The sequence below is a fragment of the Sus scrofa genome, chromosome 10, assembly GCF_054392235.1.
Source record: "Sus scrofa isolate SSC_HxYL_T2T_F1_AM1 chromosome 10, Sscrofa_HxYL_maternal_Yorkshire_Landrace_v2.0, whole genome shotgun sequence".
Lineage (NCBI taxonomy): Eukaryota > Metazoa > Chordata > Mammalia > Artiodactyla > Suidae > Sus > Sus scrofa.
Genome location: NC_139392.1, coordinates 60,371,372 through 60,387,835, shown reverse-complemented (window position 1 = coordinate 60,387,835; position 16,464 = coordinate 60,371,372). Strand labels below are relative to the sequence as shown.

Below are 16,464 nucleotides of genomic sequence, written 5' to 3'. Positions count from 1 at the left end.
CTTCACATAAGACTAGATTACATACTGTAAGAAAAAAACTATCATGTGACTAAATTTCCTACATCCTCTTTCCAAATCAAGAATGGTCAAAAAAGTGACTTGCTCAAATCATTTAACATGCCCAGTTTTTATTTATTAAATAATTCAAAGAGTCTCAAATTGTATAATGTTTGGGAAGAAAAAGACACATATCTGAGAGTAAACTTTATTAAAGTTACTTTTCCAGAAAATATATTCAGTAAGTGTGGTAATATAGCTCATATGCCTTTGAAATTTTAAAGTTATCTTCAGTGATGTTGATCAGGAAATTCTTTCATTAGTGGGATTACTTCTCCAGTTTCCAGGATTGTATCACCCTAGAAAAACAAAGATGCATTAGTGAAAAATCTTGTCTTCAGAGGTGATAGTTCCACCATGTGGATAGACCTTGTGGAAAATCTAGTTCAGCTCTGTCATTCACACTTTAAAAGGGACAAAAGCAAAATAGATGCTGTCTGAAGATAAGCAACCAGTATTCAAAGTCTTAAGGTGTAAGTGAAAGAAGAGGGGAAGTTTCACTCAAGCAAAATGACCAGAAAGAACAAGAAAGTTGACTTTACAAAGTGATAAAGAGATAATCTTTATTTTGCTTAGCCCCAAGAAATAGGAGAATCCCTTGAGAGAAGTTGCAGGGAAACATCTTCACTTCAATAATAAGGAGGTAATGTGTTCCCAGAAACTGAATGTGTTAGGCCATCACCAGTTTACTGTTTGGCTCAGGTGTTGCAGAATGCACACTTTCCCTGGGCAGCTTACAATCACCCCAACAAGAGACACCTCGGTAATGCAGGTGGGTTGTTAAGTGGATTTTAAAAAGAGGTGCCAAAAGAAGAATCATTTTATTTTCCAAAGACAGTAGCTGCACCTTTGTGCTTTGTTTTTGTTCTCTTCCATCACTTTTTTGTCTTCTTAGCTGGTTCAGGTGTCTTTCCAAACATAGATATAGTGTGTTTGGCAGAATGGGCACAGACTTTAAAGCCAGAGCCAAGTAGTGAGAATCCTGGAACCCTCCACTGACAAATTGTATAATTTAAGCAGAGTACTTAGGTTGAATTTCAGCTCTGTTAAGACAGCAGATTCTGTCAGCTTGATAGTCCATGACTTGACTGAGGAGAACTGTTCCCAACCTGGTACTGCTCAGGATTGTAAATTTGTATTATGTTTAAGCCAAAATACATTTTGGGGAAAACTTGTTACCACGGCTAGCATTACCCTAACACAGAAATTAGTAACAAAGTGGTACTAATGCTGTGTAATAAAAACTGAGCCATATGGCACTGGCTTAGCAGCCTGGCAGCAAAAACACTGGCATTGGAAGCTGAAAGATGGAAATAAAACGTGCTATTAACTTAGAAGCAGACTGTCTAATGAACTTGAGACCTCAGGAGAACTAGCTGAAAAAAAGTTACACTATGTGTGTAACTACCATGGCTGCCTTAGGAATGTACTTTAAGAAACAAATTCATGGATCACCATGCTGTACAGTAGAAAACTGACAGAACACTGTAAACCAGCTATAATGGAAAAAAATAAAAATCATTATATATTAAAAGAAAAAAAAGCTCAGGCGTAAGCAGCTGATTTGAGAGGAGAAATAAAAATAAGAATCTAAAAATTGAAGACCTTAGCAATATTATAAAATCAGACTGATTTGTCTCTGAATCTCTAAACAGTAACAGCTAAAGCTGAAAAGATTCTGAGAAAGAGAAGCCCAATAAAACTATGGCAAAGATCAAAAGTAAAGGTAGTAGCCTTTGAATCAGAGTCTGTTTCAGGTGGCCTCCATATAGCTGCCCCTGAGTAGAAAGGGGCAGCTGCATGAGGACAAAGAAATTGGAGAACTATGTAGAGAAAGCAAAGATATGACACGTGGGGCAGCTAGAAGCAAAAAGATTAGACTCCTACCAAGTACTTTTCTTTCCACACCTGCCAAATGTTGTAAGAACTCGATGGTCAAAGAAACCAACCACAGACAGCAAAAGCCTATGAATGTTTCAGCTTAAAACAACCTCTGCATTCAACCTTCTGTGAGCTGGAGGTAAAGGCTATACAACTCTAAGGAGGGCATGCTTCCCAGGACTCATTTTAGATGTGGTCTAGGGTTAATAATGGAAAAGACAGAACCTGTCTGAACTTGGGGCAAGAAAGAACAATGAACAAAGGTGTTCCTTCCAAAAGCAAAATCAGTGTCCATTCAAGTAACTTCCCACACAAGGGTTAGGAGTCTTTACAATGTTTGACCACTGGGGGGTTTCAGAACAAATGACTGCCAAGAACCAGTGATTGCTATGCTGTCCAAATTCCACCACAGGATAATGGGTGTGGTTGTGGCAGCAAGGGATACAGTTCACTTGCTGTTGATCCTCAAACCTCCAAGAATAAATGTGATAGATACTACTACGCATCATCTAGAGATCTTGGGTTTAAGTATGGTTGCAGTGATGGAGAGGGACCTGCATTAACATGTGTGGGAAGAAGGAAGCAAAGAGCTATTTGTTGACTAGGAGGATGGACCATGAGAGTTCCCTTCGTGGCTCAGCAGAAATGAAGCTGACTAGCATGCAAAAGGGCGCAGGTTTGGTCCCTGGCCTTGCTCAGAGGGTTAGGGATCCTGCATTGCTGTGAGCTGTTGGTGCAGATCGCAGACAAGGCTCAGATCCAGAGTTGCTGTGGCGTAGGCCAGCAGCTATATCTCCAATTCAACCACTAACCTGGAAACCTCCATACGCCGTGGGTTCGACCCTAAAAAGACAAAAAAAAAAAAAAAAAAAAGAAGAAGAAGAAGAAGAAGAAGAAGAAGAAGAAGAAGAAGAAGAAGGGTGGACAGTGGCAGAGACTCTGTGGCAGAAACTCCAAATATGGGAGTCTGGGATTTATTAAAAAAAAAAAAAAAAAGCACATAGATATTTGGGACCATGACAATGAGTTTTGGCCAACAGGATTTGAAGAGAACTAATTTAAGCAACTTCCATGCTTAGATATTAAAATTATCTCCTGAAACTTCCAGCCTTTTTTCCCCCTGTGATCTGGGAGGTTATATTTCCAATGGGCTAACTATAATTGTTTGCCCTACACTAGCCTGTGATGTCAACAGGAAATAAACCTTTGTTAAGCCACTGAGATTTAGGAGTTTGTTGCTGTCTATCCCATTCTAAGGTATGTACAGATAAGCTGCTCTCAAAGGGGGGCAGCTTATCAATAGGGTTAATGGCACAGAAACAGGGAAGAGCCACGGTGGCAAAGTAGGAGAGATGCTGTGGGATTATTATGTGGTCTTTTAAAGACAGTGCTCCTTCTTTTCCTTTGAAAGATAATGGCAAAATAAGTAACTAATAAACAAACATGCGAATGGGAGAATAAATAAATTATCTAACTGGTTGAAACTAGCAAGATAACTGAGACTACCCTGGCCCTAACACACATCAATTATATACAATAAAAATACAGAAGAAATCCCCTATTTCCTAAAGCAGAATTCCAGCTGGAAGGGTTAACCAATTTTGGTGGTTCTCCCTAAAATTCCCTTCCATTGCAGATGATTGTGACTATATCATTTGATAGAAGCAAAAATCATGCAGTTCCCATTGTGGCTCAGTGATAACGAATTTGACTAGTATCCATAAGGACGTAGGTTGGATCACTGGCCTCGCTCAGTGGGTTATGGATCTGGAATTGCCATGAGCTGCAGTGTAGCTGCAGACGTGGCTTGAATCTGGCATGGCTATGGCTGTGGTATAGGCCAGCAGCTACAGCTCCAATTCAGCCCTTAGCCTGGAAACTTCCACATGCTGAGGGTGCAGCCCTAAAAAGACAAAAAAAAAAAAAAAAATCTACGGGAAGTTTTGTTTTCTAAAATTATAGAACTAGAGATCGATGGTAACTAGAAATAGGACAAGAAAAGAACATGTATTTGACTCTGCTAAACATTTAGTAACCTCACAAATAGTCAGTAAAATACCAACTGACTAATAAGTAATCTTTTAATGATGAAAAGGCTAATTTTAAATTAGGATAAAAGCCTACATATTCATAATATAAAATTTAAAGCATACATTCACAGATTGTAAACTCACAGACGGAGAGGTTATGGTCAAACTGCCCTAAGAAATGATAGTTTGGAAATAATGACAGAGGAATTTAGCTGCTGTTACTATGCTCAGATGGCGGCTCAGGATGGTGCCCTAAGTCCTTAACCCTCCATGAAACAGGGAACCAGTGACAAATTGTTGGTACCTTTAAATTCAATTTAGGACTCAAAGGTTATACAAGTTTCACAACCAGGTTGAAAAGAAATGTGCCCACATCCCAGATTCAACTATAATGGCTAACTCATACTGCTTCCTCCTTAAAAAACAAAAACAAAAAACAAGAATATACAAAATAGGCACTTAAACTTTCAGCAAGAAGAAAGGAACATTTAAGTCTAATGATCACCTAGGAAGGGAAAGGAGAAAGAAAAATAAAGAAAAACCAGAGATGTTTTGAGACTTACTGGGAATATTCTGGGCTTCCTTTCAACAACGGTATATGGTTTTGCCTGCAATAAAAGTAATGTTCTGTTAATTACAGTTTTAGATTTTCTTCTAAAATAAAACAGGTAACATTCCAAATTTTAACCTAAGCCCCCAACTTTCACTGAACTCCAGACTCATACCTCCAACTATTTACTCAAGATCTCTACTTGATCAAACAGGCATTGCAAACTTAACCACATCCAACAATTAGCTTCCCTCAGCCCCAAAATGCTATCTCAGTAAATGGCATTTTCCTTCTCCCAGTTACAAAGGCAAAAACCTTCATTCCTTGGCAGATGCTGCTGGTTCCACCTTGAGATTATATTCTGAATCTAACTGCTTCTCACCACCTCCAGAGCTCCTTTCCTTGTCCAAGCTGCTATCAGGTTTTCACCTACTAGTCTCCCACTTCCTTTGTGCCCTTTAACAGTCTATTCTCCATTCTGCAGGCAGACCGCAGTGATTCTCTTAAGATGTATCACTCCTCGGCTCAAAGTTTCTTCATTCTTAGGAAAAAAGCCTGAGTCCTTGCAGCGATCTCTAAGAACACCATCTGGCCCTTGTTTACCTCCTCCCTCTCTCTCTCTCACAGCACTGTAGCTAGGATGGCTCCTTTGTATTATTCAAATCAGTTGGATGTGCTTTGTGCCTCACAGCCCTTATGCTTAATGATTTTTCTACCTGAAATGCTCTTCTTCTAGATATCTGCTGGGTCCATATCCTCATTTATTTATGTTTTTCTTTTCTTTTGCTTTTTAGGGCCACACCTGTGGTGTATGGAGGTTCCCAGGCTAGGGGTCCAATCAGAGCTACAGCTTCCGGCCTATGCCACAGCCACAGCAATGCCAGATCTGATCCCCGTCTGTGACCTACACCACAGCTCATGGCAACGCCAGATCCTTACCCACTGAGCGAGGCCAGGGATGGAACCTGCAACCTCATGGTTCCTAGTCGGATTTGTTTCCCCTGTGCCACGATGGGAACTCCTATTTATGTTTTTCAAATAGCACTTCCTCAAAGAAGTTTAATTAAAATCGCAGCCCTGTCATTCTCTACCCTTTTTCCCTTAGTTTGTCTTCTATAGAAGATTACCCCCCCCCCCAGAACATTACATGCCTCTTTATCTACTTATTGCCAGTCTCCAAGATTAGAATAAACATTTCTGAAGACAGGGACTTGATCTGCCTGCTTCAGCGCTGTATCCCTGAGTGCTTTGCACAGAGGAGGTGCTAAATAATTATTTCTTAACTTCAAGTCCTTCTTAAGCATATACATCTGCCCAAGATACTACACCAAAAAATGTTAAAAGACTTTTGTCATGATGTAAGACTCAGGCGTACCAGAGCCAAAAGCAGGAGAGAAACTAGAATACATTAAAACGTTTTGATGAGGACATTAAAATGCCTCTAACAGGAGTTCCCATCATGGCTCAGCGGAAATGAATCTGACTAGTATCCATGAGGATGCAGGTTCGAGCCCTGGCCCCATTGAGTGGGTGAAGGATCTGGCATTGCCGGGAGCTGTGGTGTAGGCCACAGATGTAGCTCAGATCTGGCATTGCTGTGGCACAGGCCAGTGGCTGCAGCGCCAATTCAACCCCTAGCCTGGGAACTTCAATTATGCAGCGGTGCAGCCCTAAAAAGACAAACAAACAAAAAAATTAAATAAATAAAAATAAAATGTCTCTAAGACCTGTGGCCAGAGGCAAGAAGACAGTGAAATGTCTTCAGAAAGAATTTAAGCATAAAGGTATTAGCTGAGGCAAACTGGCTTCAACAGTACTGAGGAGGCAGGCCTACTTAAACCAAGAGAGAGAATAAGATAAAGAAATGCCTCTACTGACATAAAACCTTTAATTATGTCCATCTGTAGCTCAGGAAAAAATCACCTAGAAGTAGGAATCCCTCAGATAAGCAGCCATATTAACGTCTTGAATTGTCAACCCAGTAACTGCAGCTTGTTAAATTTGCTTCTCTTAGGAGGTAAGTGTTTTTTCAAGCCTAGAAATATTTAGTTAAATAGAGATATGACAAAGTAAATTAACCCAGGGTAGAAATAGGTGAGTGTCAAATTTAATAAGTTCTGAGAACATTAGGACAATCCATATATTCTAATAGTTAGAGTTTTTGTAATGTTTAAGGCAATCAGGCTATCAGAGATTCTAAAAGATTAGTTTTAGGATTCTAGTTAAAATGTATAATTGATTTAAATTTGTGATTTTTTTTTTTTTTTTTAAAAAGATTTTGCAGAGTTCCCGTTGTGGCTCAGTGCTTAACAAACCTGACTAGCATCCATGAGGACGAAGGTTCTACCCCTGGCCTTGCTCAGTGGGTTAAGGATCTGGCATTACCATAAGCTGTTGTATAGGTTGCAGACACAGCTCGGATACTGCATTTTCTGTGACTGTGGTGCAGGCCAGCAGCTATAGCTCTGATTCAACCCCTAGCCTGGGAACCTCCATATGCTGCAGATCTCACCCTAAAAAGTACAAAAAAATAAAAAAATTAAAAGATTTTGCTTCATAGGGTCATTAACGTGCCCTATAAATACCTAAAAATAAAACTGAATATAAAACATTTATAAATGCAGTTTAAGACATTTAAGAGACGTTTGTAAGTGGAATTGTTTTAGTTTAGGAGTTCCCATTGTGGCTCAGTGAGTTACGAACCCGACTAGTATCCATGAGGATGTGGGTTCGATCCCCGGCTTTGCTCTGTGGGTTAAGGATCTGGTGTTGCCGTGAGCTGTGGTGTAGGTCACAAATGCGGCTCAGATCTGGTGTTGCTATGGCTGTGGTGTAGGCCAGCAGCTGCAGCTCTGATTCGACCTCTTGCTTGGGGAACTTCCAAATGCCACAAATCTGGTCCTAAAAAGCAAAAAAAAAAAAAAAAAAAAAAAACCATTCTTCCAAATTAAAAAAAAACTTTCTCTGGGATCCCCTCATGGTGCAGCAGAAATGAATCCGACTAGTATATATGAGGATGCAGGTTCCATCCTGGCCTTTCTCAGTGGGCTGGGGACCCAGTGTTGCCATGAGCTGTGGTGTAGTGGCAGATAGGGCGCAGATCCCGAGTTGCTGTGGCTGTGGTATAGGCCAGCAGCTGTAACTCCAATTCAACCCCTAGCCTGGGAACTTCCATATGCTGCAGGTGTGGCCCTAAAAAATAAACAACAACAACAAAAACTTTCACTGACAGAAAGTAATGTTTTTCTTCTCTGGGTCTTGTAGCTTAAGACAGAAAAACAATAACGGAGTTATAATGAGATGAAGTGGCCTCTTGACATGCAGGTGAACATGAATATAAAACTTTAAGCTCATGGAGTTCCTTTGTGGAGCAGCAGGTTAAGGATCCGAAACTGCCAATGCAGTGGCTCGGGTTGCTGCTGTGGTGTGGGTTCGATCCTTGGCCTGGGAACTTCCACATGCCACAGGCATGACCAGAAAAAAAAAAAGAATTTTAAGCTCATCAACAATAGAATGTAAACTATACTCAGACCCTTACCCATATATTGTTAGCCCCCTTTAATGGTTGCAGAAAATATTTCTGTTGGCTTATAAAGTGAAACACTAACCCCTAACTCTTAATTTCCACTAGCCTCCACTAATCTCATGTTTCTAACTCTTAACACAGGCCATGTCCACTCTGACTTCCACAGAAACTGATGTGCCAACACATGCTCCTAAAAAAGCTTACTTGCCCCCATTACTAAAAAGCCCTCCTTTCTGAAACCCTACTTGTAAGTTCTCTGGTGGAGGAAGAAATTTTCCTCTACCTTTCCAGGTTCTTCTCGGTGGTCTAAGAATTAAATTGACATGAGACAGATTAATAGGTGAAAACTGAACAAAATTTGGTAACATATATATATAGAAGAGTGCCAAGAGAACTGAGTAATTCCCAAAATGTCTAAACACCTCACCTTAAATACCGTGTCAGCTAAAGACAAAAGAGGATGCTGGGGGCAGTGATTTGGGACTTCAAAGGACAGGGGGAGGCAATTTACACAGAGATGGAAAAGCAAATTTTGGTAAATAAACGTTTGCTGTGTGATGCAGAGATAATGGGAATTTTAACAGACTTTGCTAGGTTCAACCATGTCTACCATACCTATTATAGTTACCTACAGTGACAGGTGACTTCATGAAAAAAGTCCTGTATCTACATTCTTAGGTATTTGGGGGAAGGTCAAAGCTTCTTCCTGAGTCTTTTGGGCCTTGATTGTTTTTAGCTTGAAATAATCTACATGCCAGAGACATTCTGGGGTGGCAAATTTTGTTCCCTAAACTTTCAAATTGTAGTCATCCCCACCTTAACTTGAGTTATTCCTTCCTTAAAAAGTATGTTCTTGAAGTTCCCGTCGTGGCGCAGTAGTTAACAAATCCAACTAGGAACAATTAGGTTGAGGGTTCGATCCCTGGCCTTGCTCAGTGGGTTAAGGATCTGGCGTTGCCGTGAGCTGTGGTGTAGGTTGCAGACGTGGCTTGGATCCCAAGTGGCTGTGGCTCTGGCGTAGGCTGGCAGCTACAGCTCCGATTAGACCCCTAGCCTGGGAATATCCATATGCCGCGGGAGCAGCCCAAGAAATGGCAAAAAGACAAAAAAAAAAAAAAAAAAAAAAGTTTGTTCTGGGAGTTCTCGTCGTGGCTCAATGGTTAATGAACCTGACTAGTATCCATGAGGACATGGGTTGGATCCCTGGTCTTGCTCAGTCAGTTAAGGATCAGCGTTGCCCAGAGCTGTGGTGTAGGTTGCAGACATAGCCCGGATCCAGCATTGCTGTGGCTGTGGTGTAGGCTGCAGACATAGCCTGGATCCAGCATTGCTGTGGCTGTGGTGTAGGCCAGCAGCTACAGCTCCAATTTGACCCCTAGCCTGGGAACATCCATATGCCATGGTGCGGGCTTAAAAAGACAAAAGACAAAAGACAAAAGACAAAAAAAAAAAAAAAAAAAAAAAAAAAAAAAGGATGTTCTGGCTTCACCTCACTTTTTCATTCCTGCTATAGCTGCCCTAACCAGATCTCATCAGCTAACATCTACTAAACTGCAACAGCCTCCAGATCATCTGCCTGATGTCAATAAGTTCCTCCCTCCAATTCATCCTGCATATCAATGTTTTTTATTATTTTCCTAAATATATCATTTTATCAACTCACACTCCAATTTAAAAATGGAAAGCTTCCCACCGCCTATGGCACAAAGTTCACTCTCCTCTGCCTAGCTTTCAAGCTTTTCCATTAACTGGTCCCACCTTACTGACCAAGAGACTCCCAGTTCTAAGCAATCCTGTCTTAGGTAGATATGGCCACACTCACTATTGACCCTTATCTTTCTTTCTAACTGGGACAGCTTTTCTCCTCCATACAGTCTAAACCAAATCATACCTATCTTCCAATTTTAAACTCCTTGAGGAGGCAGGAATCTTGTCTTAAATATTCTTCTCAAAGCAATAAAGGAAGAGGACATACTAGGCACTCCATAGTTGATGATCAATGGACATGATCTCCTTAGTGAAGAGAACAAAAATGTTGTCAGCAATCAGAATTTTAAAGAACCACACAATCAACAGAGAACAAGTGACATAAGAGTGAATTTTTGGAAAGACCTAGTTATTTGTTTCACTCTCCTTTCAACAGAATAAAAGAAGGCAAAACTCAACTGGATTAGCCACAACCTGTTAGGCAGTTCCAAACTTTTGTTGTTTTTACCTTGAAATAATTTAAAACTTACAGAGAGTTGCAAGAATTCAAAAAAAATATATATTTTTTTTACTAAATCACTTCATTACTTTGGTGTGTATTTTCTGCAAATAAGGACAGTATTCTTTTAAAAAAAATCACAAATAGCCATCAAGTTCAGGAAAAACACTGATAGATTACTACCTTCTATATTGTCTAAAGAACTCATTCAAATTTTATCAATTGTCTTAATAACTGGAGTTCTCAGAAAATCCCCTTTTATATAATCTATCCTTCATGGTGTAGGTTTGTTTTTTTTTTTTCCTTTTCTTTTCTTTCTTTTTATGGCCACACCTGCAGCACATGGAAGTTCCTAGGCCAGGGGATGAACTGGAGCCAGAGCTGAGGCCCATGCCATGGCCACACCAGATCCAAGCCACATCTGTGATCTACACCACAGCTTGAGGCAATGCCAGATCCTTAACCCACTGAGCAAAGCCAGTGATCAAATCTGAGTCCTTATGGACACCACATTGGGTTCTTAATCCACTGAGCCACAAGGAGAACTCTGTATAGGCTCTTTATTGTTCTGATTGCCAACACTATCTTTGTTCTTTTGTTAAAGCAGATGTGCCCTTAAATCAAGTTTGCATTTAGTTGGTAAGTCTCTTTAGTCTTCTTCAATCTGGAGCGAATCTTTAACTTCCTAATCCTGACATTTTTGAAGGTAATAAGCCAATTACTATGCAGAAAAGTCCCTCAATTTTGGTTTCCCTTAAATTTCCTCATGATTTGATTTAGCTTGTGCATTTTTACAGGAGTATCACGAAACTGATGCTGTTTTCTTCTCACTGCATCCTATTAAGCAGTACACAATTTCAGTTTGTCCCATTACTGGCAATGTAATTCAGATTTTTTTTTTTTTTTTTTTTTTTGTTGAGCCCAAAGCATGCAGAAGTTCCTGGGCCAGGGATGGAACTCATGCCATAGCAATGACAACACTGACTACCAGGGAACTCCTAACTTAGATTTCTTGATTAAGGTGGTGTCCGCCTACAGGTTTCTTCACTACAAAGTTACTTTTGTTCCCTTTGTAACAAATATGTAAATTGAAGGATTAATTTGGGGATGAATTTTAGCATCTTTTGATGTTCCTAGGCTGAAGAAAATACTACTGTGATGATTCTCAAATGCTGACTTTTTTATCATGCCTTGTTAACAATCTATTGTACCAAAAAGTTTTCTCTTCTATTCATTTATTGATTTATTTATATGAGTATGGACCCACAGATTTGGATTTTATTTATTCAGCTGGCTACCACCTATTACTATTGTTACTTATTCTAATGCTCAAATTGTCCCAGTGGAGGCTTTTCCAGGTGACTCTGTGTCCTTTGGATTTATCTCCATCATTCTTTGAATACTTCTTTACTTGCTGGCACAACAAGCACATCTTGCACTTTCCCTGCCCCAGCCCTGGAGTCAGCCATTTCTCCTAGGAGCTCTGGATCCTTTCAGTGAACTGTGTTTAGAAAATAAGACCAGGCTGCTAGATGAGCTGCTTACCATGGGGGCAGCACTACTCACAGGCCCTATCAGTGAAGAGAGCCAGGGAATATCCACATGTACAGCTATACTTACGTCTATATCTGTCAATACACATTAAAAATCATCATCACTTCCAATTCCATTCCAGTACCACTAGGCTTTCTCCCTTTACTCCATATGCATAACTCTCTTTTCTGACATTGAGAAATCTGAGTCCCAATATCATCAACATATGTGTTTAGTTGATCAGTCTTCCTGTATATAACCTATCTCCTATTGTCACCACCACCACACTCCAGTATAAATAACCTCCTCACCTCATTCAGGTTCTGACAACTTACTCTGGGTTGCCAACTCCATTATTGCCCCAAACTCTTCTGATACTTTCCTTTCTTTGCTCAGGTTCCAATATCCTACACCAGGTTGCTGTTGCTGCTCCTCTCCAGACAGGCTCACCAGCCCCCCACCCCCACCCACTCAGGACCTAACACTCCTCACTGCGTACAACAAAGCCCTCCCTCATTCTGTTTAGAATACAAAACTCCATCCTGGGCAACTACCACTGCTCTCCCTTCCATGCCACTCCCAAAATGCACTCCTTCCTCACCCTGCCTGGGATCTAACCCCCTACACCAGGGTATCCCTAGCCTTTAAAATATGGCAACAGGGGAGTTCCCGTCATGGCGCAGTGGTTAACGAATCCAACTAGGAACCATGAGGTTGCGGGTTCGATCCCTGCCCTTGCTCAGTGGGTTAACGATCCGGCGTTGCTGTGAGCTGTGGTGTAGGTTGCAGACACGGCTCGGATCCCGCGTTGCTGTGGCTCTGGCGTAGGCCGGTGGCTACAGCTCCGATTCAACCCCTAGCCTGGGAACCTCCATATGCCGCGGGAGCGGCCCAAGAAATAGCAACAATAACAACAACAACAACAACAACAAGACAAAAAAGACAAAAAAAAAAAAAAAATATGGCAACAGGGCATCTCAGTTCAATCACCACATGCAAGATCTTTCAGGGAAAAAAATTCAAGCCTCTAGATGTGCTAGATTCTAAAGAAAGTTAAGTTGTGAAAAAACACAGAGCAAAGGGAAAGGGAATAGTAAGATGACAAAGACAACTTTTAACTATTTTGAATTTTATCTTAGATCTGTGTTCAAAAAAAAAAGGAACAGAAATTCTTTTCTCCCTTCCAACTCAGGACTCCAAGTTTACACTCACATTATCAGGTCAACTACATTTCTGATCACATAATGTTGTTTCTATGAGGAAACACAACTCAAGTTGTAAGCAACTAATATAAAGATTAAATTTTTGAAAAACCATACATTACTTAAGTTTCCTTAAACCTTTTACCTAAAAGGATTCAACTTCAAAATCAGTTATACATGGCAGATTATTTCCATTAAGTAGAGCAGAGTAAGGCATACTCACATAGAAAATAATTTTGCACAATATTAAAAACAAATTCTGAAAAACATACACTTAAAGCATACTTACAGTTACATGATATTTAAGATAATAATGAATAATCCATACAGGGATAAGCACATGAGTAACAGCAAAGATGCTGTGTCGGTATGTCTTATAGATCTGGGGGAAAAAGCATACAAGAAATAGATACCTTATTTTTTCACATTTGCGGCAGGAAAAAAAAAGCATCAATGCTATAACAACGTCATGCTCACTGTAAAATCCCTAAATGTTACATATTTCCTTAAAGTCTGCAGCTAATTTCATGCATTCGAATATTTTTATTAAACACAGTGCCTACTAGGTGACACCTCCAGAGTTCAGAGCAAAGGAGGCTTAAGCAGTATTTTGCAGAGATATAGTAATGTATTTATAGATATACGTTTTTTAAAAGACTTCTAAAAATATCCCTATTATAAGTTTAAGACAAAACATGGCATAAATAATGAAAAAATAATTTTAATAGATTTAACCAGAATAATTAGCATACAGAGTTTTCATTTCCCTAATTTATCAATTTCAAATACATAATCAACATCACTTGTACCATCTAAGATGTAAGGCAGATAATTATGAGTACACTAATGCTGGAAAAAGGATGTCTTACATACTGGGATGGGGTGTTCCATGCTCAGTGAGCTGCCTTCAGACATACTGTTTTTAAAAAGAGGAGTTCCTGTCCTGGCTCAGTGGTTAACAAATCTGACTAGCATCTGTGAGGACGCAGGTTCGATCCCTGGCCTTGCTGGGTGGGTTAAGGATCCTGTGTTGCCGTAAGCTGTGGTGGAGGTCGCTGACTCGGCTAGGATCTGGCACTGCTGTGGCTGTGGCATACGTAGGCTGGCGGATACAGCTCCGATTTGACCCCTAGCCTGGGAAACTCCATATGCTGCAGGTGCGGCCCCGAAAAGACCAAAAAAAAAAAAAAAAAAAAAAAAAAGGGAAAGGCAAAAGTCATTTAAAACTGGAACTTTTCCAGGGCAGCCAATTTGAAAGAATAGGACCTATCCTTTCAGGGAAAGGACAATCTAAATTTTAAGTGTTATAATAGATATGATTATGGAAAAGGTTAACATGAAGTAAGTCAGATTTCAACAAATTATTATTTACTTCCTTAAATCGCTTGCTTGATGGGTGGTATGTCAACTTTCAACCAGTGGTTGCCAAATCAGTTAGTAAAATGTCAGAAATCCAAAGGGAGAAAAGAGGAGAGTTGACTTAGAGTTTAATTTTACCACCGTAAATAAGTATCTAATACCACTTGCTCAGAAAAATGTGCACCAGACTTCGTAGCTCAGTAAGAAAGTAGATACACATGGATTTCAATGTGAACTCGAATTCCTCACCCTGAGACCATGGCTACATCACTGAATTTTTGTAGGCCTCAGTTTCCACACTTAAAATTAAGATTAGGACCAATTTCTACCTTACAGGAGTCCAAAATAAAATTAAGTAACACATGTAAAACCCTTGAAAAATGTCAGGCATAAAGTAAGAACCCAATAGGACCCATTCTTATAAGATGATTACATGGAGCTGTACTACCAGTTAGAAGCACACTGTCTTCTAGGTTCGGTGTAATGGCAGTTAGTTTCTATAATCTCAACCTCAAAGATCAGACAAATGTCCTCAAATACCGAAATCACTGAATTTTAACTCTAGTGAATCCTTGGCTACCATTCTGAGGGAAGATTCCCACAGTCAAAAGAGATGCAAGGCTGCACCATCCTGTAAAACCCAGGCAAAGATTCACCTCCTACTCATCACACCTGACAGTTAAATGGTATGACAATCCCAAAGCCAAACGTGCTCCGGACTCCTGACCCCCAGGCCAAGACTCTAGGAACCAGACAGCGTTCCCACTACACCCAAGTCTCGGCAGAACCTAATTCCCCCTTGGGAAACTACCAGTACTTTCGGGGAAAGGGAGAATCAGTCCCTACCTAATGTTGCTACAGAGAGCAGGCGTCACAGCAGCCAGGCTGGGGACCGCGACGGGGCGGGGGTGGGAGAGGGCCATCACTCACCACGTTCTTCCAGGGGGCTCCATCCTGCAAAAACTTATTCCAGAATTGCTCCATAGGCCACACCCGCCGCGGGGGCAGCACCGGTTCCCGGGGGCTCAGCTCCTGATCCTTCAGCCATCGCCTTCTCAGCTCTCGCAGCTGCTGCAGTCGCAGTTTCTCGTCGGGCGTATATCCCGACATGTCGCCGCCGGTACCAAGGAAGCAAGACACGGCGCGCCCCTGAACGAGGGTCCTGTCACATACGCGCGCTTCCCCTTCTGCAAAGCGACCTTGCGAGGACACCTGGGAGCGGCGCGCCGTTACGACGTCACTGGGGTCCTGCCCTCGAGCGGCTCCAATCTGCGCGTAGTGACTAGGCATGCGCAAACTCCTGCAGACCCCCGCACCGCTTTACGCGCCCAGATTTCCAGAGAGAGGCGGTTACTGGCAGACAGTTAGCTACCGGATGAGGAGGGAAGTAATGAAAAACAGGAAGTATCAGAGGTCAGTGTACTAAACGCTCTGACCAGGAAGAACTGGTGTATTGGGAGCTGGAAGTATGTGAATATGTGACTCAATGAGTGACTTCTACATGCAAAATTCATTTGCCTCTCCCACCTTGGAATTCGTCCTCTTCCCGTAACCTAGAGTATGTGGGGGACCCTTTACATCCATGTTCTGGTAAAGAGTCCTTGAGCAGCTGTCTCGTCTGTTCCTTCATCAGTACTGCAGAAGTAGAAAGTCGCTTACTATCCAGCAGAATTAGACACGTTCACCCTTCGTACCAGCAATCCCACTTCTAGACCTCTAGTCTAAAGATACAGCGGTAAAAATATGAAAAGAATGTGCACAAACTGCAGCACTCTTTATAATAAAATCCTGTAAATTACCGCTCAATTTCTCAGTAAAGGGCTGGCTGAATAAGTTGTGGTACAATAACTAAATGAAATGCTTTGTATAAAACTGGAGAGAGCTACTGAGTACATAAGTTGTTAAGAGAAAAAAGCTAAACGGAGAGAAGTATGTATAGTATGCTACCTTTTATCCAAAAAGGGGAGGGTGGTAGTGATACTAAATGTATATATATACATATGTTTGTTCAAGTTTTTAAAATAATGGAAAGGAAAATTACTTTTTTTTTTAATGTTACCTATAGGAAGAGGAAGGGGGTAGGCTAGAAACAAGAAGGATAGAAGCTAAACGTCTCCAAA

At 40.9% G+C, this 16,464-nt stretch overlaps 1 protein-coding gene across 2 annotated transcripts; it reads right to left on the bottom strand.

Moving 5' to 3' along the window:
• Positions 1-111: 111 nt before the first annotated feature.
• NDUFB6 (NADH:ubiquinone oxidoreductase subunit B6) lies at positions 112-15,567 on the bottom strand. Of its 2 annotated transcripts, XR_305880.4 has the most exons (5): positions 15,275-15,535; positions 13,275-13,367; positions 9,936-10,057; positions 4,532-4,576; positions 112-356 (listed from the first exon to the last, which is right to left on the bottom strand). XR_305880.4 is itself a non-coding variant. In NM_001044554.2 (4 exon segments), coding segments are annotated over 4 exon segments (387 nt in total). In that variant the 5' UTR covers positions 15,455-15,567; the 3' UTR covers positions 197-287.
• Positions 15,568-16,464: the final 897 nt, after the last annotated feature.